Source organism: Phyllostomus discolor, chromosome 4 (assembly GCF_004126475.2).
Source record: "Phyllostomus discolor isolate MPI-MPIP mPhyDis1 chromosome 4, mPhyDis1.pri.v3, whole genome shotgun sequence".
NCBI classification, from domain to species: domain Eukaryota; kingdom Metazoa; phylum Chordata; class Mammalia; order Chiroptera; family Phyllostomidae; genus Phyllostomus; species Phyllostomus discolor.
In genome coordinates, this window is record NC_040906.2 from 48790285 (window position 1) to 48815460 (window position 25176).

At 36.7% G+C, this 25176-nt stretch overlaps 1 protein-coding gene across 2 annotated transcripts in view; it reads left to right on the top strand.

Moving 5' to 3' along the window:
• The window catches only part of CHN1 (chimerin 1), a 158341-nt gene that overhangs the window by 49328 nt on the left and 83837 nt on the right, over positions 1–25176 (top strand). Inside the window, exons 5-6 of one of the 2 annotated variants that reach the window (XM_028509168.2) lie at positions 1250–1281; positions 4416–4529. In XM_028509168.2, coding sequence (XP_028364969.1) covers positions 1250–1281; positions 4416–4529 — 146 coding nt within the window. Of the gene's footprint in view, positions 1–1249; positions 1282–4321; positions 4341–4415; positions 4530–25176 lie in introns of those variants that run through there. The other variant, XM_036023269.1, reaches the window with a different exon arrangement.

The following is a 25176-nucleotide window of genomic DNA, read 5'->3' on the forward strand; positions in this document are numbered from 1 at the left end:
GAGACGGAGGCTAACGGACAGATACTGAGTTGCTTTGCGAACTGCCAGACTTAAACTAGCTCAGATGAGTCAGTGTCAAACAGACACAGACCGAGGGCCCTTTTCGCTATTCCTGAACAAGAGTCCCAAGGGTGTGTTGGGCTCTACCACCTTGTAACCTTGAACAAGCTACCTCACCTCTCTGATACTCCGTTCTTCATCAGTAAATGCTATTTTATGAGGCTGAAATAGCATAATTTATACCTCATTGTGAAAATTAATGATCTTCGTGTGTACTTACAACACCTACCTAGCACATAGCCTGAACTTAATAAATGTGGTCTGTGGTGTCACCCAGGCACCTTCTAGGGAAAGCTTATTGCATTCCCATGGTTTTGCAGCTAGGCCTGGCTTCTTGTCATTCAGGACCAAGTTTAACTGCCATCTTCTCAGAAAGGCCTCTGCTGACTACCCACTAGCTTTCCCTGTTACATTACCCATTTTTATTTTCATTATAGCACTGATGATTACTTTCTGTTGTCTTTTTAAAATTTCTTTAAACTTCTTTATTGTCTTTCTCCTCATTAGAATGTCAGTTTCAAATGACTAATGGCATTTGTTGCCTTATTTCAGTGATGTGTCCCCTTCCTTGCATGACAGTGCCTATCACATTCTGCCATTCAGTAAATATTTCTTACATGAACCAGCAAATACTCTCTTTCAGTCTATCCCAGTGCAAATTCCTTAGACTCTTTTCTGCGGAGCCTTTCTTTATCTTCATACAGCCAGCACACCTGGCAGGAAAAGCTAGGGGAGGTTAATTGTGATGAGGGAAGCACTGATGGGAGAACAGAAAGGCAAGATGATACTGAGATGTTAACAGCAGGGGGACTGTGGAGTAACAGGATGGGAGAGGATGGGAGAGAAAGTCACAGTCGTTCTGACAAAATTGTGGCATTAAGTTTTTGCATGTTTTGTTTTACTTTTTGGATAAAGTGATGTAAATATTTTTTCAGATTCATAAAATCCTGGAAATGAAAGATAATTTTGTCCAACTCTTTTTACATACAGAGTGTTTTATAGATATGGAACAGGTTGAAGAGCTGAGGTGACCAGTCCGAATAGCACATTTAATCTGCTGATAGAACTGGAACTCCAGGCTCTGATTTTTTTCTCTTTCTCAATATATACTTTAGTTTGTCACACATGCAAAATATTGAGTAATGTTCTGAACATTTGCATTTTCACAAATATCTTTTTCCCCCCATAGGTAGAAAACAGACCAAAGTATTATGGAAGAGAGTAAGTATGGATTATCAGAAAACATTTTAAAGATTGGAATATGTAAGAGAGACAGGTAAATGGATGCTTTAGTAAAAATAAAAGCAAGATGAAGGAGGTATTCAAATTTGGACTAGTGAAATTATTTTTCTGATTATAAATATAGTCTAATTGGTAAAACACAGAAAACAAGAACAAGAATAGAGATGAAAATAGCATGGGGAAATGTATGTAATAATGTTCAAGTAAAGATGCAAGCCATACAAGTAAATAAATAGTCCTAGAAGTATATGTGAAAAATACAGTGAGTATGTGATATATAGGAGGTCTGTCCAGAAAAAGTCCAGCCACTGTTAATATAATGGGAATGGCTTGTGCAACACCAGTGTAACCTGGCAGCCAAGGAGAGTGGACTGGAATGCACATGTGTGAACAATGATGACTTCACTGTACTAGTCAGTGGGGGCGGTAGACGCTGTTGAGTGAGCATATGTGTTGTGTGGCTGTCACATTCAAAATGACTGAGCAAGTAAAGCAACAGATCTGCATCAAATTTTGCATTAAGCTTGAACATTCCTCTGTGGAAACTATTAGAATGATTCAGGAGGCTGCAGCTATGGGCAACTGGTCATTGGCAGCTTTATTATGACAGTGTGCCTGCTCATGCATCATGTCTTGTGTAGAGTTTTTTTGGCAAAACATCAAATCACCCAAATGACTCAATCCCCTTATGACCCAGATTTGGCACCCTGAGACTTCTGGCTTTTCCCAAAACTAAAATCACCTTTGAAAAGGAAGAGACTTCATACCATTGATGAGATTCAGGAAAATAAAACAAGGCTGCTGATGGTGATGGGCGATGAGGTCCCAAGGTGCTTACTTTGAAGGGGACTGAGGCATTATTGTCTTGGGTGCAATATTTCTTGTATCTTCTTCCGTAAGTGTCTCTATTTTTTATATTACATGGCTGTATACCTTCTGGACAGACCTCGTATTTGTATGTATTTGTACATATTAATCATTTAGATATATATACACATACATACATATGTGTGTTGGGGTATGGGTGGTTTATTCCATATTTATACTTTTCTTTATTTTCCAAGTTTTCTGTAAGTAAATTCATGCTACCCAGAAATGACTAATATAAATAGTTTGAAGTATTATCTTCTAAAGCTTTCTTAATTGTTTTTATAAAATTGAGATATTAAAATTTTTGTAGCCTGGTGTTTCTATTTAATATTAATAATGAGAATTTTTCTATTCTATAAAAATGTTATAATCATTTTTAAAGTCTTTAATTTTCTTCTTATTTTTTTAAAAATACAGAAATATAGCCATTTGGGGGAAAGAATAAAAGTCACCTATAATCTCATCATTCCCCAAATAAAATCATTTGCTTTTCATCACTTAATATCCTATTAGCTAATAATGTATGTAGCAGAGATTTTTAAATTATTTAAAATTCTGGTTAAGTTTTGTAGACTCTTGTGAATAGAACATAGGCACTTACGAGTTTGGGGGAGCACTGATGTTCTTTATGGTTGTACCATAATTTAGTCATTTCTCTGCTCTTGGCATTTAGGTTGCATTGAAAGTATACAGTCATGTGCTGCATAATGATGTTTTGGTCAGTGACAGATTGCACATGTAACAGTGGTTGGCATACCACACAGGTATGCCGTAGGCTGTACTGTCTAGGTTTGTGTAAGTGCACTCTATGATAAAGGTGCCTAACAACACGTTTTCCAGAATGTATCCTTGTTATTAAGTGGCACATGACTATATTATTAAATGTCTCACCATAAGAAACATTTCAGTGCATACAGCTTTTTATGGGGTGAAAATTTTGGGTCAACTGTTATGAGTAGTTTTGTTTTTAAAATACCATTGTTGGGTTTTGTTGTAAAATTTGTTTTCTTGAATGGCATTCTTCTTTAAACTGAGTTTTTTAAACAGATATCATTGATAAATTATACTAACTGTATTAATTTGTGACAGGTAAACTTAATATATCAATATACTAATCTAATGGTAGCGACAGGTTACCATCTTCTTGCTCCAGCAGAGTCCGAGTGGACCTGGTTCTGAGAGACCGGGGAATTTATGAAGATAAGAAATTCCAGACTATTGTTAAACCTAGCTGTTCTCATTGTCATGATTCGAATATGCCCACCATGAACTGTTTTAAGACTTAAATCGAGACTCATCATTTCCATGAGGAAAAGCTCAAAAAGTTGCTAGCTGGACCCTAGTAAGGTTTCTAAATTTTTAAGGTGCCATTTCAGGGCCTTTTAAATATATTATTCCAAATTCAAGAGACTTGTTTTATTTTGTTTTACCAGTAAAAGCTGCAAAGTTTTGTTAGAGCTGTCACTTCATTCAGTTATTTTTGAGTTACTAAAAGGACATAATGTATATGTCAGTTCTTTGTAAAGTGTGTAAATCCTCATGAAAATGTCAGGTGGTTTTGTATTTTTAATAATAATCATCAACCACCACTGACATAGTGTTCTCTTTCAATGTTTTAGGTCTGAGTGTTATAGATGAGTCTACTGTGTTTGTGTAAAGAGTGTATTTATTCTCCTTCCTCCTTTTTTCTCCTTTAATCAAAAGTAGGTTTTAGCAAGGAGTGAAAGCAAGTATTACAGTTCTTTGCTTTCGGCTTGAATACCCAGTGATGCAGATTATGCACATTATTGGGCAATCATGCCAATTAAGGGCAACCCAGGGTCTTGGAAAATCGCCAATGTAGACTCTGAGCCAAAATTTTGGAGCAGTGCTGTTAATATGAAGAAAAGAAATGGGACACATTCCTGTATATTTTTTTGCATGCCCATATGGTCAGATGGCCACATAAGAAGAGCACTGTTTTCTCAAGACGGGTGGTTGGTCTTCCTTTTGATGGATAGATGTGAATTTTGGTGTTGCGATTGTTAAATGGATTGGGTAGCTACACTGGTGCTGTTTTTATCACCACCAAGAAGCTGGCCAGGGGCCAGGCCCAGAGAAACACAGGCATAGTTAAACTCAACTGCTCCCCTCTGATTATATGGCAGTCTAGAAAACAACAGGAAAAGGTGGGGGTTTGTTTTATCTTGTTTTATTGAAAAAGGTGGAAGGCATGCAGTTTCTATATTGACTTTGTTTCTTAGGTTTCACGGCATGATCTCCCGAGAAGCAGCAGACCAGCTCTTGAGTGTGGCTGAGGGGAGCTACCTCATTCGGGAGAGCCAACGCCAGCCAGGAACCTACACTTTGGCTTTAAGGTTGGTCATGGACCTGTAATTATAACTATGCTCCATTTAAAACCCTGTTAATAGAGCACTTTAAATTTTAAAGCATCCAGCGTGTAATTGAATTGGTTCTTGTTTTCTTGGGACCTAATTACCATTTTAATAGTTTTGAGGCCCTTAAAATATTCCTCATGAATGGTAGCACTCAGTAATTAAGAATCAAAAAACTTTTAAAGCATTTTTATTGTAGCTGTTTTCTTCTGTTTCATGTTGAGTTCTCTCCCATCTGTCTTGCTATGTCAGCTCCCATCTATTTCTTGAATGAGAAAAGAAACTAAGAAAAGGTCTCTGTAACTCATAAAATTAAGGCCAATGTCTTTTCTCTTCAGTTGGCCTTTGGTTGGAGCCCTTGGCTCTTTCCTATCAGCTAAACTTTGCCTAGTGTTTTGGCTGTTCCCAGCTGACAGTACTGTGCCCAGAAACAAGTGTGTCCACTGGCCCTGCAGTAGTAACAGAACACTAATACAATAGCATGCTTATCCTTTGGGTTTACCTCACATCAGGCCTCTAATCTCATTTAATCTTCACAACTTTACGATGTATGTACTGTTACCTTCTCCACTTTACAGATAAGGAAACAGAGGAACCGGAGGTTGAGTAACTTGGCCAAGGTCACACATTTAATGATTCGTGTAGCTGGTCTTGGAGCCCAGACAATCTGGCTTCAGAGCCTGTGTTCTTCCTTATCAGTCTACACTGCTGCCCCTCCAAAGGCTTGGAGTAATTATCCATTGTCTTTGTCCATTCCTTCATTTGTTCATTCGTGCACTCATTCTTCCATTCTTTGGAAAAGCCTTAAAAATTGAAACTTACTAAGAAAGAAGTCAACGAAATAACACTTTTTTGTGACCACAAAGAGAGAACAGAAAGTTGATGCGAGTGCTCATGTGTTGATGTCTGACTTCTTCCACACTTAAACCTGTGTGAGCGTGAGGGGCCGCTGTTACTCCCACCCACCCACCGCATTTAATATTACTCTTTCGGATAAAAAGAATATGATTCAGTGTTATTTTACATTGAATTCTGGATTAATTGCATGCTTAGAGAACAGAGCTTGTTACAGGAGTTGATGGAACTAGCTTTTTATGGCAAAGGATAGTGTTAGCCCCCCTTTAATTATTTAATTATCCTGTTTTTCAGGTTTAAATTATGGCATACCGGAAAAAAAAATCTGGGCTAGGAATTTAAATACCTATTTGTTTTGTCACTGAATGAACTAGAAGACTGATTTGGGGAAAACCACAGAATTCCTTAAAGTTAGTTTTTTCAACTTTCTACACCTAACATTTTATAATTTTAGGATTCTGTAACACCACACTGCCAAAAGTCTGGTCACCCAAGTGCCAGGGGTAAATAGGCTTTGGTGTAAAGGCTAGTGGATCACAGTGAAGAAGGAGGAGGTATGGTGAGAGGGGAGACAGATATTTGCGCAACACTCTCTTCCTTTCCCCTTTGTTGCTGTCCTCTTCCCACCACCACCACCCCCCCTCTCCGATCATTCTGAGCTCCAATCTAAGGCTGAGTTTCCTTGTGGTCAAAGGTGGCTGCTAGGGGAGATCAAAATTGCACGCTTCCTTGTGTATGCCTGGCTGGAGATTTCGAGGAAGCCTGTTCTCTCTCGTGCAGTGTGCATCCTTCCCTTCAGGTTGGTTGAGCCAGTGGGGTCTCCTTTTCCCGGCCCAATAACAATCTGCAGGGAAATTCATGTACTGGTTGCTTGTCTGACCAATACTGGCTCCTGGACCTGGGAGATACGGTCAGCATCTACTGGAAGATCAGGCTTTGAGAGGAAGTCTGCATGACCAAACAAATTCTGGTTTTCTTTTCTTGTTTTAAAAGAAGAAAGAAGGATGGAGGGTGTGGGGGGCGGGCAGGGGATAAACACACTTACACTATACAGCATGTTAGGTGTTCATTAAAGTTGTTTCCATGTTAGACAGTGAGGATCAATCCGTGGTGTAATTCTTCGAACATTTTAGCCCTGATCAGCTTCTTATTAAAGGAGCATATCCAGTTTTAGCTTTGGTAAATAGAACATGTGGTATGAGTTCCACAGAAAGCTTTATATGAAGCCAGACACCTAAGTTTTATAAATAATTCTGGTATACCTTAGTTCAGAATTTATAAATTCTGTTATAATAATGTTATTTTGCCTATAGTATTTTCAAAACTTGATTTAAAATACTTTCCAATCTGACTTCAAATAATATTTTACAGGTAATATGGAAAACCTAATTATGGTAATAATTTTAGTGCAGTGAAATCCACTGTACTTTTGACTGATATATTCCTTATAATATTTATCCCTGGTGTGTCACTAATATGTGTCAAGGCCTTTCATAAAAAGCAGGATCTTGGACTTCATTGTTAAATTGGGAAATCATAAGCATCCAGGTAACTGCATCATCAAAAAGAGCAGTGTTTATTGAGCTTCTCTATTCTGCCAGGTACTGTCCAAATGGGTCAAGGAAGAAGACATTTAAGCTGCCTCTTAAAAGTAGAGGAGAGCTCTGGCCAGGTAGCTCAGTTGGTTAGAGCAGGGAATCCCCAACCCCTGACCACAGACCAGCGGTGGTCAGTGGCCTGTTAGGAACCCGGCTGCACAGCAGGAGGTGTGGGGTGGGCAAGCAGGAAGCCTTGCTGGCATTACTGCCTGAGCTCCGTCTCCTGCCCCCGCCTTCCCTGTCCATGGAAAAATTGTCTTCTGTGAAACTGGTCCTTGGGGTCAAAAAGGTTAGAGCATCATCCTGGTATGCCAAGGTTGTGGGTTCGACCTCCAGTCAGGGCACATAAAGAATTAACCAATGAATGCATAAATAAGTGAAACAACAATCTATGTTTTTTTCTCTCTTCCTTCCCCCTTCCTCTCTTCCTCTCAAAATCAATAAATAATCATTTTTTAAAGTAGAGTAGAAGTTTGCAGGTAGGATAGGATGTGATGGAAAGTGAGCGTTTTGGGAAAAAGAAACAGCCAAGGCCAGAATGTGTAGCACAGCGTAGAGCATTTGGTGTATGGCAACCTGCTGGGGTTGGGAAGTGCAGAAAATTTTAGCAGTAAGTGTGCCAGGAAAGCCTGGTAATTCATGCTTAAGAGTTTGGACTTTACCTGTAGAAAATGGGACTCACTGAAGACTTTTTTAGAAGACAGTGATGATTGCATTTGTGAGTTAGAAAGATCCCTGGGGGAGCAATACAAATGAGTGGAAGGGATGGTGGGAACTAAGCTGTACCAGAATTATTTAGATAATTAATTTGGTGAGCAGTTTTTTCTTTGGCTGCGGGGAATTGATCTTTCAAAGACTGTCTTAATGTCTTACATATTTTCAAGGGTTCACTTTGAGGAGACATATTAACTCCAAATTTAGCAATTGCAGAGATATTTCTGTTGAGTCGGTCTCATTTTAGCTTCTGTAAATTGGGAGAAGAACAAGATGACGTGTTCAAGAGCTGATAATCCCAACTCCTGTATCTGAAAATTCTAGGACACAATTGGACCTGGTCAGGGAATGCTTTACCCACCAGTGCTTGGCACTTTGTTGCTATTGGTTTTATGCTGGCCAACCATCAAGGCCAGAATTATTTGGAAAAATTTTAGATAATGGAGAACAAATGAGAATTTAAAACCTGAGAAAGCATAATGTAACTCTGGACATATTTATTATATTCTCTTTAGAAATATATCATATTTCTTATTTGATAAATTCTGAAATTTATATAGTTTAGGATAATCTGAAAAATAAAATTTCTTATACAGTGTATCATGTATACTATGATACTACTTACATAAAATTAGGTATCTATTGAGTATATATGTAAGTAGAGAGATTTCTGAAAGAATGATCACCAAAATGTATATAGTGTTCATGAGTGATAAATTTAAATGTGATTTTTATTTCTTTGTATCTTCCTGAGCACCTGATTTCTTTTGCAATGCACATACATAATTTTTATAGTTAATCAAAGAAAATCAATAGGGCTATCTTCATTTTTAGAGAAATTGAAGACACTAGCTGCAATATTTAATTGAAGTGGAAGATAATACCTCCTGTATCTCTGAAGATTTGACTCTAAGTGGATTGTAAATAATTGTTCAGCCCTGGCTGGTGTAGCTCCGTGGATTGGGTGCAGGCTGGGACTAAAGGGTCGCCAGTTCTATTCCTAGTCAGGACACATGTCTGGGTCTTGGGCCAGGTCTCCTGTAGGGAATGCAGGAGAGGCAACCACACATTGATATTTCTTTCCCTCTCTTTCTTCTTCCCTTCCCCTGTCTCTAAAAATAAATAAATAAAATCTTTAAAAATAAAAAAAGCTGCATTTTAAAAAAATAATGGTTCAGAAGAAGAATTGGTTAGCCTTGGGTGCAGTATAAAGGGAAGTTGCAGAGGCCAGTGTTCTAGAGCCCAGGGTCTGTGGGAGAGGGGAGCCTCCGCCAACATTGGCAGTGCTATTTCCAGTGGTGATGAATACGAGGAACCATATGAGTATTGTTAATATAACCATACTGCATTTCCCAAAATCATTTCATCATGAGACCCTCTTTGTATGGAACCCCTCTATGGAACACATTTTTGAGAAATATTTCATTAAACATTTGATTTACTCATTTCCTTTTGCTCTGGACTTCAGGCTCACCAGCCAACCTTCTAATTAATGATTTTCCATGTGGTACAGAGAGAGAAAACTTAAAATATATAGGCTGAGTATTAAGAGCCTCTGAGTTATTTCTCATTTTCAGTGAACAAATTAGAATTAAATGCTGGGAGTTGAATGGGGGGAAAGGGGGGGAAATCTTCTGTTTGTTAAGTTGAGAGAGACATCTTCCTATTTTTTCTTTTTTGTACACCTCTTTTTGATAAATAAGCCTAAAAGACTTATCTCTAAAGTGTAAAGTGGATAGATAAAAAAAATTGAGGGCTGATTGCCTCACCAATTCTTTTTCTTCCTGTTTTCTGATTCTGTTTCCCTGATCCAAAAGAGATTCACCTCCGATCCAAAGAGCGCTGGGAGACATCTGCCTGTGGCAGCCAAGCCCCGTTTCTGAGCATTAAAACCCTGCAGTATTTTTTCTAACTTTATTTGCTGGCTTGGTTTGAATGTTATGGCATCTTACTCTTAAAAAAAAACCTTTTTATTTAGTTATAAATAACTTCCCATTTCACCCATTTGAAGTGTGCAGTTCATTGGTTTTTCATGCATTCAGAAAGTTATGCAACAAAATCCATTTTAGAACATTTAATCACTCTAAAAAGAAAATCCATACCCATTTGAGCCACTTCCCACTTCTCCCTAACCCTCCCAGCCGCAGGGAACCATTAACCTACTTTTGTCTCTATAGTTATACATCCTGGATACTTCATATAAATGGAGTCATTCATGTATAAAATATGTATTCTTTTGTGACTGCCTTCTTTCCCTTAGTATGTTTTTTTAGGTTCAGTCATGTTATTGAATGTGTCACTGCTTTATTCCTTTTTATTAACAGATATTTAAATGATGTACCAGTGTTTGCATGTTTAGCACATTTTGTTTACCCACTTATAAGTTGATGGACATTTGGATTGTGTCTACTTTTTTGCTATTATGAATAAAGATGCTATTACGAATAATGCCATTCGTATTTTTTTGTGTGGACATATGCTTTCATTTCTCTTGAATATATATGTAGGAGTGAAATCGCTGGATCATATTATAACTTTTATGTTTGACATTTTGAAGAACTTCTAAATTTTTCTCCCAGAGTGGTTTTTACCATTTTATAATACCACTGGAAATATAGGTTCTGTTTCTTTATGCCTAACCAGCACTTCTTATGTCTTTTATTTAAACAGTGGATGTGACATCCCAGTGGGTATGAAGTGGTATCTCATTGTGGTTTTGAATTGCACCTTACTCTTGAATGGTACTTCATTCTTCAAATTTTTTCAATTTGAAAACATGGTTTTTATTCAGTGTATTCTGTCCAGTTTCCCCTCAAAAGTAGGCATACATAAGAATGGATTTAAACAGCAAAGGAAGGGAAAGAAGGGGACTAAAAGGTAATGTAAAAAATTCAATAAAGATGAAATTTTTTAAAAAAGCAGTAGTAGATAAATCAAAAAAGCTGATTTCAAAATATTTTTTGGGTTTTTTTGCATTATAAAGGAACAGCATAAGGTAGATTCCACTGACTATTTCATTTAAGGGGGAATCGAGTTTCAAGTACATTTTGGGACTAATCAATTAGGAACTTTGATATGAGAGAGAGAACTCATTCTGTGATCATCTACCTGTTTTGCAAAGGGAATCTGGCTTGTGTATCTACTTTTAAGTTATGATAAAAACCATATCAGTGTCTCTTAATTTAAGATCAACATAGAAACATAACAGTTTCTCTTAATTTAAATTACTTGACAACAAGATACAGCCCTAGAATGTGTCTCCCTTCCTGTGAATGATTTGACATACCCAAATATTTTACTAACGGGTTTAACAGTTTTATAAATATGATAGTGGTTAATATTTACCAAGTGTTTACTGTGTCAGGCACTGTGGTAAATACTTCATGTGAAATATCTTTCAGTATTTTACAATAATTTTTCATACTGTGGAACCCACTGAAAATGATGCTGTCATGTGGAGATACGGGCATGAGGCTGGTCAGGACCAAGTGTGACTGGCCCAGGGACTTAAGCGTCCAGCCCTCCTGGCCTCTAAAAGGGCTGGGCAGGTTGGATAGTTTGTAATCTGTGTCCTGTATTCATGGCACTATGTTGGAAAACTCAGTTTTACCTACAAAAAAAAAGAGCTTATGCTGTAGATACTACATTTTCTGCATTTTACAGATAAAACCAAGACTTCACTTTCTCAGGAACAAATGTAGAGACTATAGTTACAGAGACTATAGCTTGTTAAAAAGGAAAACATCCTAAATAATAGTAAAATGTGCCACACTTTATATAAGTTGACAAGGACTCTGGCACAAGAGTAAACTCAACTTGTAAATCAGTGAGTTTTTAATAATAATGATTCTAAAGTTACTAACGCATTTCCATTTTTTAATAGAGATAAACCTTTGTTTAAAGCTTTAAAGATGAGGTTTACTCAACTAATTCTCAAGGGTTAAGTTTTCATCCCTTACAAAAAAGAAAAAACAAATTAAATACATATAAAGTTTAATTACTTAAGCTGAAATTCCATTATGAAATCATTTGGTGATCATTTGTGCTTATAAAAATAATTTTGTAGTGAGTTTGGGTAACTTTTCAAAGAAAAACAGCAATAATTTATTAAATAATAACATTTATATCCATGTAATTTATTACATCTCTGTTTATGATTATGAAAACAACACATGGATGTGTTAAAAGAAATTTTCAAATTAGAGAAGCATATGTAATGATAAATATGTTACTTTCCCACCACACACTTCTAGAGTCACTTTTTAGAGATAATATCTTTCACAATTATTTGTCCTTCCAGAAATCGGTTATATATAAAATATACATATTTTTATGGCACGTATGTCTATTTTATTTTAAGTGATCATTACTAGGGGTGGCTAACCATAGCAGCAAAGATCATCTTTAGTCATAGCAGAGGCTCCCCCATTGTCTGCCTGGCTCTGTAGTCATGTAATAAACTGCTAAGGCCTGACAGAAGCCATCCATATGCCTGTGTGTGTAGTTCGAGGTGGTGGTTGGTATCTGAAGAGCACATTGAACTAGACCCTGTGGGTCTAGCTTCAGTTCTCGTGACGGAGGTTGATGACCCGTGACGGGGTATACAAGATGACAAAGTGGGGCTCCTGTGTGATACAAGTGCGATTGTGTTTAATGCGTTGTGGCTTTGAGTTTAGAATGCTGGTGAGATTCTATTAAGCAAGGAATTACTATGAGAATGTTATTTAATCTTAATGCTCTGAAAATTTAGTGTGAAGAAACCATTGCTACTGTATTAGAAAATGATAAAATACATGGAAATAGAAGAAAACGTAATTTTGCTAATGATGGAAAAATGAAACCTAATATTTCTTAATTGAATCTCAGGGTATTTGGTTGACTTTTAAAGTGAACTCAGCCAGAGTTCCTGGGTTGAGTCAGAGAATTTCAGTGCATTTGGCAAAGTGGCTTTCACATTTTTAAAATATGAACATTGGTTGAAAGCTTTTTTCACGTTTAGGAAGGATCAAAAGGAACTGAGGAAGGATTGTGCTGCTGGTAGGCGTTGACGTGTAATGTACTTTGTGTTCTTTTGATCTGATAGCTCCTGATAGGGTTAGCTGGTTACCATGGTTTCGTTTCATTTCCTGCAACCTCCTTGTTGTACTGTTTGGAATAAGTGGAAAATAATGTTCTGCAGAATAATTTTTGAAAATGGTGTTCGGCTTCTCTTAGTTAAGATGGTGAATTACTTTTGGGGAAATTTTCTGGGTGTGAGTGTGCATGAACACCACACACGATAGCAGTAGGATTTAGTACTCCCACACTATCAGGATTGGTGTTGATAAAGAGGATGGCATAATTTAGTTAAAATTGTAACACCATGTTACCAGTCCCATAAGCTTTTTAAACATATTGGTATAATAGTTCCAGTTTATATGAAGGACCCTCAGGTTAAGTATGCTTTAATAAAACAAACTATAGAAAGTAATTGATACAAGACAGCTGGGAGTGGGTAGTTTAACATAAAACATCCCATACTTGAAAAAAAATATATGTGTTCTTGAAAGTGGTCGCAAATTGAAACATGTTATAAATGCACAAGAATTCTTAGCTGCTTAAAAAGATTATTTAGTTTCTTCCTAATATAATATAATACAGAAAACATTAAAAGTGTAGAATAGCTGAAAGAAAAGCAAAAAAATGATCTGTAATCCTACTACCTAGAGATAAACACTATAAAAATTGTACTGTGTGAAACTCTAATACTTTACTGGGTTAAATGTATGGTTCTATACCAAGTATACTTTTTATGATATATTTTTCAATTAGCTATATATCATGAATATTTACCATATCAGTAAATATGTGAGAAGTTTGCTATTTGAATTGATTCTTCATAAGGTCACGTTTCACCTCCCAATTTTTTAAAACTCTGGTTTTCACTTACTATATCTACTTATTTAAATTTAGGTCCATCATAAATTTTTGGTTTTTATTAAAAGGTGGAGCATATAAACTGTAAAATGCAGAAATGTAGGGAAGGAAAAACATTACCTATAGTCTCACTGTCCCGAAAATAAATAATATTTTTGGCACTTAAAAAAAGGTATTTTTTGTTGTTCCTTTGTTTTTAAAAATAATTACAATAATACTCTTAGGTGTTGGGGGTACCAGGATGAATAATGAATAGGACACTGCAGATCCCTGGTCATACAGAGTTTATCAGGGAGTGAGAGGATTAGACTTTAATGAGATTGTCCCACATACCTGCAGTTAAAGCTGCATCAAGAGCTATGGAGGGAAAAGAACAGGGAGCTGTAATTTTATGAAGGAAAATCTGATCTAAATTCCAGGAATATATTAAGATCAGTTTCTGTCAGGTTTTGTCTTACTTAGAGGGGAGCCGTTCATTTGGGGGAATACCGAGAGGTGCTGCTGCTTTTTCTCTTTCTTTCCCCTTTTTGCCACACATCTCTTTTTCTTGCTAATCCTAGAAAAAAACAAGTCGTGATCAGTTCAGAGGAGCCTGTTATCTCTAGTTTGTCAGAGCACTTTTTGTGTAGCGAGCTTTGCGTTCCATTGTAGTTATTTTTTGTGTTTTTTGTCATCATGTTTGTTTTGAAATGAAAGTATTTTTATGTATCTGTAGTTCATCTAGCCACTAGACAGGTTGATGAAACTTTTCCTTAGGAATACTTTTATCCCAGGGAACTTAGCTTGGAAGTGTTTTAATATTTAAATTATCCTCCCAGTTCTAATATAACTGGCTTATATTAGAAGTGTCTGGAAAAATACATTTATAATCGTGTATGTATAGATAGCTCTCTCCTACACCACACACACACACACACACACACACACACACACACACACGCCCGAAGACACAGATTTCTTTCTCTGAAGATAATTTTGTCGTAATCCTAAGGCAGATGTCAGCCTTTTGTCGTTTTTGCTGTCAGTTGTTTAAGGATAGGCTTCTACCCTGTCAAAGTACAGAGGAATGACTGCGTTTTTCTCTGACTATAAATGTACAAAATAATAAAAATGCAGTAAGTTTTTCAAAGGGGTTAAGATACTGCTTATTTTAGGAAAAATACCTTTTTCTTTAAATTTCAGTGGATTTCAGAAACTGGAACATCCATTTTAAATAAGAAGGAACACGAGGTTCTAAATAATTATACAGCCTTTTCTAGGCAGATTTTGCCAGAACACACAGATTTCAGAATTTTGGAACACACCAATTTTAGATTCGCCAGCATATAGCAATAGAAAATGGGAAAAGAAACTCCTCTCTTTCTTTGCTTCTCTCCTCCCTCCCCCATTTTTCATATTTATAAGCCATTTTACTAAAGTGATTTGAATCACTATGATTTGAATGTTGATATAACATTTATAGTATATATAAAAGAATAATTAATGCCATAATAATGTGGTAGGTCTGCATTATATATATGGTTAGTGATACACATTAAAATTTAGTTAAGTGTGACATTTGAACAACAAATATGAATTTTGAATATGTGAGGAAAAGAGGTTTATGGTTTTCTCTTTCACAAACTTAATCTTTGTCATATGGATACATAGAGAAGTTAATGAATTATATAGCAGTATCCAATTCTATGTGGAGAATATAAAATAGGATCTTTATAAAAGTTTTTTTTTCTTTTTAATTTTAGATTTGGCCTTTGTGACTTTTCATTTTTGAACTGATATGAGTAAAAAATATTGGAGTCAAAAATAGTTGAAGACTGTAAATGTCACATAAGCATTCATAGATTTGGTTTCAGAGTCCAGTATAGGTGTTGTTTTTAATTAATTGGTGAAGCCTTTCATTTTCCTTTGCACCAGACATGTTTCAGGGTATAGATTCAATCACATTCATATCTGTCCTCTACTAACTAAAAATATTAATAAATCTTCAGTTCTCCTCTGTTAGTAAAAGTAAACAATTCCTGTGAGCTGAGAGGAAAAATGGAAACGTTTCATATATATAATTAATAATTATAGTAAGCTTGCAGATTTTAGTAACCTCTGCCATGGATAGGGATAGTTTTTCAAATCACTACATATCATGGGTAATAACTTCTATTGTCTTGCATGAAGAGCTGTATCGGGATTTGCTGAGGGAAGAGTAGTTACTAATTTGTCTCAATGGATTGTTGTTTTGGTATTCCTAATCTATGCCCTCAATTTTCTGAAATATATATATTCTTTTAATAATTTTAACTGTAAATTACAGTGTTGCTTCCTTTATGCTCATTGTTGTACAACAGATCTCGAGAACTTTTTCAGCTTTTTCAGCTCTGTACCCACTGAACAATAACTGTTCCATTCCCTTCCCCAGTTCCTGGCAGCTACCATTCTCCTTTCTGTCTCTATGAGTTTGATTACTTTCGATAACTCATATAAGCAGAATTATGCAGTATTTATTTTTTTGTAATTGGCTCATATTTTCTTTATCTTTTCATCCTTTGATGGACATTCAGATTGCTTCCACATCTTGCCTATTGTGAATAATGCTGCAGTGTACATGGATGTGCAGATAATTCTTTGAGGTCTCTTTTTTTCTACGTGTTATAGTTTTTTTAATTTAATCTTTACTGTATTTTTTCAAGGTCTATTTTCAGTTCTTTTGTATATGTACCCTAAAATGCTAATGCTGGGTAATATGGTAGTTCTATTTTTAATTTTTTGAGGAACCTTCATACTGTTTTTCATAACACTTGTACAATTTACAATGCTGCCAACAGTGCAGAGTCTTAATTTCTCCACATCTTGCCAACCTTTGTTATTTTGTTTATTTTGATAGAAACCATCTTAATGGGTATGAGGTGGTACCTCATTTGTTATTTTGATTGGTGTTTTCCTGATGATTCGTGATGCTGAGCATCTTTTCATATGCTTGTTTGCTTGTTAGGCAGTTACATATCTTTTGATAACTGTCTGTTCATGTCCTTTGCCCATTTTTTAATCAGGTTATTTTTTATTGCATTATGTATATAGTTTATAAATATTTTCCCCTATTTTGTAGGTTACCCTTTCACTCTGCTGATTGTTTCCTTTGCTGTACAGAAGCTTTTAAGTTTGGGTTTCCTTCCTTCCTTCCTTCCTTCCTTTCTTCCTTCCTTCCTTCCTTCCTTCCTTTCTGGTTTTTTTTTTTTTGTTACTTGTGCTTTGGTGTCATATTCAAGAGGTCATTGCCCATTCCACTGTCATGAAGCTTTTTCTCTCTGTTTTGATTAGGAGCTTTATGATTTCAGGTCCTATATTTAGGTCTTTAGTCCATTTTCAGTTAGTTTATGTATATGGTGTAAGATAAAAGGTTCTTCGTATTTTGCATGTGGATATCCAGTTTCCGCAGCCTTATTTGTTGAAGAGACTTATTCCCATTGTGTAGCCATGGCTCCCTTATTAAAGATCATTTTCTATATATATGAAGGTTTATTTCTGGGTTCTTCATTTTATTCCATTTGTCTATATCTGTCTTTATATCTGGCTAAGTGCTTACCAATTCTGTTGGTATTTTCAAAAAATCAACTCTTTAGTTTGTTAAATTTCTTCAATTGTTTTCCTGTTCTATATTTCATTTATTTCTGCTCTCATCTTTATTTTTTTTCTTTTGTTAACTTTGGGTTTATTTTGTTTTCATGAGAACTTAGAAGCTGAGTCATTCTAGACTACTTTTTATACCTGAAAATTAGAAAATAATAGCTTTGGAAATTGCCTAAAGAGGTGAACAAAGAAGCATTTAGAACATAAACTAGTTTTTTTAGATGTAAAGTTACAGAGTTGATTTGAGATCTTGTTGTTTTGACATAGTTGCTATAAACTTTCCTCTTAGCACTTTGTTCTTTTAAAATTTATCTGAAGATATTTTCCAATTTCTCTCGTGATTTATTTTTTGGCCCATTGGTTATTCAAGAATGTGTTGTTTAATTTCCACATATTGGTGAATTTTTCATTTTCCTACTGCTGTTGCCTTCTAGTTTATTCCATTGTGATGGGAAGAGAGGCTTAGTATGGTTGTGTTCTTTCCGTTACCTTTTATCCTCATATACCCCTCCCCCCACAATCACCACCCTGTTGTCCATGTCCATAAGTCCCTTTTCCTTTCTGGTTGATCCTTCTCCCCGCTAACTAAGCCCCCAGAGCTGTCAGCCTGCTCTGTATCTATGGGTCTGCTCTATCTTGCTTGTTAGTTCAGTTATTTACATTCCCCATATAAGTGAAATCATATTTAACTTGTAGTTGTCTTTCTCTGACTGGCTTATTTCACTTAGCTTAATGTTCTCCAGGTCCATCCATGCTGTCACAAAGTATAAAATTTTCTTTTTTATGGCTGAGTCGTATTCCAGTCTGTAAATGTCCCACAGCTGTTTTATCCATTTATCTACTGATGGACACTTGAGCTGCTTCCATGTCTTGGTGATTGTAAATAGCACTGCAATGAATATAAGGATGCTTATGTTCTTTTGAATTAGTGTTTTGGATTTCTTTGCATAAATTTCCAGAAGTGGAATCACTGGGTCATAAAGCAGTTCCAGTTTTAATCATTTGAAGTATCTCTGTACTGCTCTCCACAGTGGCTGCACCAGTCTGCATTCTCACCAACAGCACAAAAGGGTTCCCCTCTCCACATTCTCACCAGTGCTTGTTTGTTGATTTATTGATGATAGCTATTCTGACTGATCTAAAAGACCTGTACCTGGAAAATTATAAGACATAAGTGGAAATATATACCATATTCATAGATAGGAAGAATTAACATCATTAAAATGTCCGTGCTACCCAAAGTAATCTATAGATGCACTACAATTACTATCAAGATACCCATGATGTATTTTGTGGAACTAGACCAAATATTTCAAAAATTTATATGGAACTGCAAAAGGCCCTGAATAGCAATAGTGATCTTGAAAAAGAAGAACCAAGTTGGAGGAGTCACGCTACCTAATATCAAACTATACTATAAGGCTATGGTAATAAAAACAGCTTGGTACTGGCATGAAAGACCCATAGATCAATGGAATAGAGTAGAGAGCCCAGAAACAAACCCACCCCTTTATATCAATTAATATTTGACAGAGGAAGTGAGTACCTACAATGGGCTAAAGATAATTTATTCAATAAATGGTGTTGGAAAAATGGACAGAGAAATGCAGAAAAATGAAGCTAAACCACCTCCTTGTGCCACACACAAGAGTAAGTTCAAAGTAAATTAAAGACTTAAATATTTGACCTGAAACCATAAAAATTCATAGAAGAAAACATTGGCAGTATAATCTTGGACATTGCTCATAGCACTATTTTTTCTGATATATCTCTTCAGGCAAGAGAAGCAAAAACAAACACATGGGACTGCATCAAACTAAAAAGGTTTCACACAGAAAAGGAAACCATCAACAAAATAAGGCACCCCACTGAATGGGAGAACATACTTACCAATATTTCTGATAAAGAACTTAAAAACTCAACACCAAAAAAACATTCAATCCAATTAAAAAATGGGCAAAGGGCCTGAATAAACACTTCTTCAAAGAGGAAATACAGATGGCCATCAGGCATATGAAAAGATGCTCAATGTCACTAATCATCAGAGAAATGCAGATTAAAGTCACAATGATACAATCTTTTTAAATTTGTTAAGACTTGCTTTGTGACCTAATATGTGGTATATCCCGGAGAATATTCTCTGTGTTACTGAGAAGACTGTATTGTACTGCTTTTGGGTGTGTGTTCCGTATGTGTCTGTAGGTCTAAACGATATATAGTGTTGTTCAAGTTCCTCATTTTGTTATTGATGTCTAATTGTCCTGTTATGGAAAGCAGGGTTTTGAAATATGCTGCTATTAATGTGTTACGGTCTATTTTTCCCTCCTGTTCTATGAATATTTGCTTCATATATTTGGATGCTCTAATATTAGGGAGATATATATTTATAATTATAATTTATATCTTCCCGGTGAATTAATCCTTTAATCATTCAGCATATAGCATAGTTGTTTGTTTTTTTGTCTCTTGTGACAGTTTTGACTTCAAATCTATTTCATCTGATAGAAAAATGGCCACCTCTACTCTCTTGTGGTCACAATTTGCATAGAATATCTTTCTACATTATTTCCCTTTCAGCCTTTTTTTGTGTGGGTTTTCATACCAAAAGTGAGTCTCTTGTAGTTGAATATTTTTTACGTATTCAGCTCCTCATTGTCTTTTGATTGGAGAGTATAATCCATTTACATTTCAGGTTGTCACTGGTAGAGAAGGACTTCCTGCTGTCATGTCTGCCCCTTTTTTCCTCTCTTGCTGCTTTCCCTTGTTCCACTGACTTGTTTTTAGATAGACTAGCTTTGATTCTTTTCTCATTTTGTTTTGTGTGTCTTCTATTGGTATTTTATTTTTTGTTACCATGAGGGCACACAAAACATCTTATCGCTATAACAATATTTTAGGCTGATAAAACTTAACTTCAGTTATATACAAAAATGTATCTTACCACCTCCACTTATGTTATTGATTTCATGTGTACAAGAGGCAACTGGTCGATGTTTCTCTCACATCAGTGTTTCTCTCCCCTCTCTTTCTCCCTCCCTTCCCTCTCTCTAAAAGTAAATAAGCACAATATTTTAAAAAGCCTTTATATTGTGTATCCAATAACATAGTGTTATAACTGTCTTTGTGGTTTTGTTTTTTAAATTCTATACCAGAATTAAAAGAGTTTATGCACCAGTATTACAATATTCTGTATTTGTTTGTTGTATACTTATACTTACCGGTGAGCTTTATGTTCTTAGATGCTTTCATGTTGCCGTGTAGTGTCCTTTTATTTCAACTTGTAGGTCTTCCTTTAGCATTTTTTAAAAGATTTTATTTATTTTTAGAGAGGGGAAAAGAGAAAGAAAGGGAGAGAAGCACTGATTGATTGCCTCTCGTGTGCCCTAACCAGGGACCTGACTTGCAACCCAGGCATGTGCCCTGACCTGGAATCGAACCAGCAACCTTTTGGCCTTCGGGACAATGCCTATCCCACTGAGCTATACCAGTCAAAGCCTTTAGCATATCTTTGAAGGCAGGTCTGGTGATGATGAACTCCCTCAGCTTTTGTGTATCTGGGAAAGTCTTTATTTCTCCTTCATTAAAAAGAATAATTTTTGCAGTTATTTTTTACTTTCGCCTGAGAACATGCTCACTGATTTTTGAGAGACTGGAAGGGAGAAAGAAAGAGGGAGAGAAATGTCAATGTGAGAGAGAAACATTGTTTGGTTCCCTTTTGTAGGCACTCCAGCAGGGGTCTGAACTCACAACATAGGCATGTGCCCTGACCAGTAATAGAACCTGTGACCTTTTGGTTTGTGGGACAGCACTCAACCCAACTGAGCACACCTGCCAGGGCTCTGCTGCTGCTGCTGCTGCTGCTGCTTCTTGAAGAGTTTATTTATTTATTTTTAGAGAGAGGGACGGGAGAGAGACTAACATGGGAGAGAAACTTCAATCAGTTGCCTCTTGTACGTGCCCTGACCAGGAACCAAACCCACAACACAGACACGTGCTCTGATCGTGAATTGAGCTGGTGACCTTCCACTTGGTGGAATGACACCCAACCAGTTGAGCCACACTTGTCTGGGCTCTCCTTCATTCTTGAAGGACACTTTTGCCAGATGAAATATTCTTAATTGGCAGTATTTTGGGGGGCATGGGTGGTCAGAAATTTCAGCCCATCATCCCATTCCCTTCTGGGCTGTAAGGTTTCTGCTGAGAAAGGTGCTGATAATATTATGGGAGCTCGTTGTACTTGGTAAGTCACTTTTCCCATTCTGTTTTCAAGATTCTTTGCCTTTGACTTTTGACAGTTTGAGTTTTTGTCTCGATATGGACTTGCTTTATTTCATCCTGGTCGGAGTTTTTTGAGCTTCTTGAATTTGGATGTCCATTTCTTTCCTATAATTTGGGAAGTTTTGCAGCCATTGTTTTTTGTTTTGTGGGGTTTCCTTTTTCAGATAAGCTCTCTGTCCTTTCCTTTTCTCCTTCTGAAACTCCCATAAAGCATATATTCATCTGCTACCATAGTCCCTTAGGAGTTTTATTTCTCTTCATTTTTTTTGTGTGTGGTTCTCAATAATTTCAAATGACCTGTCTTCAGCTATGCTGAGTCTTCTGATTGATCAAGTCTGATGTTGAATATTTCTGCTTGATTCTTTTTTTATAGTTTCTCCTTGTTGATTCTGTATTTTTGTTCATGCATCATTTTCCTGATGTCATTTCATTTAGTTTTCTACCTGTGCTCTGTTTTAGATCATTGAGATCCTTTAAGAAAATTATTTTGAGTTCTTTGCCAAGCAACTATTCCTTTGTGGCTGGTTTCTGGGGATTAATTTTAGTTCCATTGATTGGGCCTTGTTTCCCTGGTTCTTCATGTGATTTGTGATTTTATTTGTTGCTGCGTTTTATGCATTTTTAAAAACAGTCACTTATCCAAGTTTTTATAGACTGGCTTTATGCAGAGGCTGACCTTTGCCAATCAGTCCAAATAAAGATTTCAGGGGCCTCTGACACATTTTGGTGCATGTTATGTGATTTCTCTGGGTTTGTGTGTGTGTGTGATTTCCCAATTAAAGAGGTTTTTTACTTTGTCGTAATCTCTTGCACCGTCTGGTGACTGTGGTACTGCAGGTTCTTCGGTGCTACAGGAGCAAGCTTCCCTGCTCTCCTTGCTCTTAGTAGCCCCCAGACATCCACAGCATGCCAGCTCCCTGTAAGGTCCCCAGATCAGGCAAGACAGACACCAGTCCCCTGGGCAGCTCTTTGAAAAACGACATTCTTCTCCCTCCTTCATGAGGGAGAAGTAACAAGTTGACACCTTCTTCTGACCGTGCCAAGGCATGCCAACAACTGTATGGGGTACTGTAGGCTCTCTGATGTTGCTGCAGCCTGGCCCTGCCTTCCCTTGCTCTTCAGCATCACCCCAGCACCCAAACTATGCCAGTTTCATTGTTCTAAATCATGCAAGAGATTAACCAGTCCCTTGGGCAGCCCACTGAAAAGCCGGAATGTTAGACACATGTTCCACTATTCTCCCCGCTCCCCCCTCCCCAGCAACACCCAGAGAGAAGCCGCAAACAATCTGAGCTATGCTGACTTGTGGAAGGGGCAGTTGTGGATAGAATAAAATAACTCTTCTCTCCTGTTTCAGCACAGTTGTTCTTGGCTTTGCACTTTCCTGGGGTACTACAATTTCCTAAGTGGTTTCTGGAGTTCTCATAAACGAGTTTAGGTCCATATATTGTTAATTTGGTGTCTTTGAAGGGGAACAGGGACTGGCACTCCTGTTCCTTCGTCTTGCTCTTACATATTTTTTTATACACATGACCCCTATTTTATCAAATATACCGAATATGTCTTCTGATTTGTCCTCCCACCCACCCTCCTTAAACTGCCCTGTCTTCCCTGAGTCTAGCAGAACAAATCTCTTAGGAATTCCTTGTTATCCCCAAGCTAAAATAGCTGCCCTGTGGCTCTTGTCATTGATCTGAGAGAGTGCTCCTCCCTCCCCCTGCTCCCCATCTGCTCCTTGCAGACAATTGTGTTAGCTTTTGGCTCTGCTTCTGCTTTCAGTTGTGGTCACTCTGCAAGCTACAGATTAACTCCTCATACAAGGTCTTTCAGAATTTTTCCTAAGGTTCGCAATAGGTGTTTTCTGCCAGGCTTTAAAGCTTACCTAGAAATCTATTCATGAGTTAAGTATTTTTATTTTCAGGATGGTACTTAATGTTCAAGATTATATTTTATTCTCTATGGAATACATTTATGCCTGATATCAACTACATGATTTTTAATTGATTTTCTGGAAAGATGTTCCCTGACTGTAACTAAGAACAAGTACCATCGATAGTAATAGTCTGTTTGCCTATCTGTCTGTTCTTTATGAATGAATTGAGATATTCCATCTAGGCAGAAATTAAGACTTTTTAAAAAGATTTTATTTATTTTTAGAGAGAGGGGAAGGGAGGGAGAGAGACATTGATGTGAGAGAGAAATATCAATCTGTTGCTTCTTGCATGATCCCCAACCTGGGACTGAACCTGCAACCCGGGCATGTGCCCTGATGGGGAATTGAACCTGTGACCTTTCACTTTGCAGGACGATGCCCAACCAACTGTGCTATGCTAGTCAGGGCAGGAATTAAGTCTTACCTTGGTTTCCTTGGACCTCATATAGTGTTTGGCATATATTGTATTGGGCTTATTTAATAATATTGCATAAAATACATTGGATAATTGCCAGATTTAGAATACTTCCCCGAGATACAGTTCTTTCCATAAGTAAGGAACTAAAGAAACCTATTTTTTCATTCTATTATTGCTCTTACCTAAGGATCTCTTAAATGGACAGATATTTATGATTCCTTTGCCACATTGCTCTAAAAGATATATGACCCAATTATTGAGCTTTTGATTACTTTTTTGGCTTTGTGATTTTAAGTAAGTACATATGGTTAGTAGTTCAGAACATGGCTTTGCAGTCAGACAATCCTGGATTCAAACTCTATTTCCAGCATTTTCTGAATTACTTTGGGCAAATTGCTCATCTCCCTGGATCTCAGTTTCCTTATCTATAAAGTGAGGACATAATGATAATACCTTATATGTATTAGAAGGATTACTTGGGGTAGTGCATACTTAGTGCCTACCACATTACACTAAAAATATTAAATAGAATTATTATTATTTTTTAAATATTTTATTTATTTATTTTTTAGGGAGGGAAGGGAGGAAGATAGAGAGAGAGAGGGAAACATCAATGTGCGGTTGCTGGGGGTTATGGCCTGCAACCCAGGAATGTACCCTGGCTGGGAATCGAACCTGGGACACTTTGGTTCCCAGCCCGCGCTCAATCCAAAATAGAATTATTAAAATGAACATACACAGACATTGTAAGTCTTTTACTTATTAGCCATTAAAAGTCAACAAGTGATAACTCTGACTTTGCTGATAAGTCTTTTTTTCCAGCTAACAGCTTGATTATATCTGATGCCTAACATCTTCATTAGAGACAAGAGGCTATGTAAAAACAACCTCAGAAACAAAGTAGCGATTATAATTTGTTTATTGCTTTTTTTGCAGCCTGAAATCCTGTTCTGGTTGTATTTAAAATCTGATGAGAATAGTATCCATCAATTTAAAGTAAATCTTTATGTTAGAAACCGAGACAACCAAACCCAAAAGAATACATGCTGTGGGATTCCATTTATACAACATAATAGGAAATTAGAGTGACAGAAAGGGAGTGGCTGAACAGGACCCGGGAGAAGGATAGGCTGTGAAAGGAAACGAGGCTACTTTGGGGGATGTTGGAATTGTTATGAATCTTGACTGTGATAGCATTATCAGTTAAAGCTCATTGAATTGTGCACTTTATTGCAACTTATTATTTTTTAATTGATTTGAGAGAGAGAGAGACATTGCTTTATTGTTCCACTTATTTAT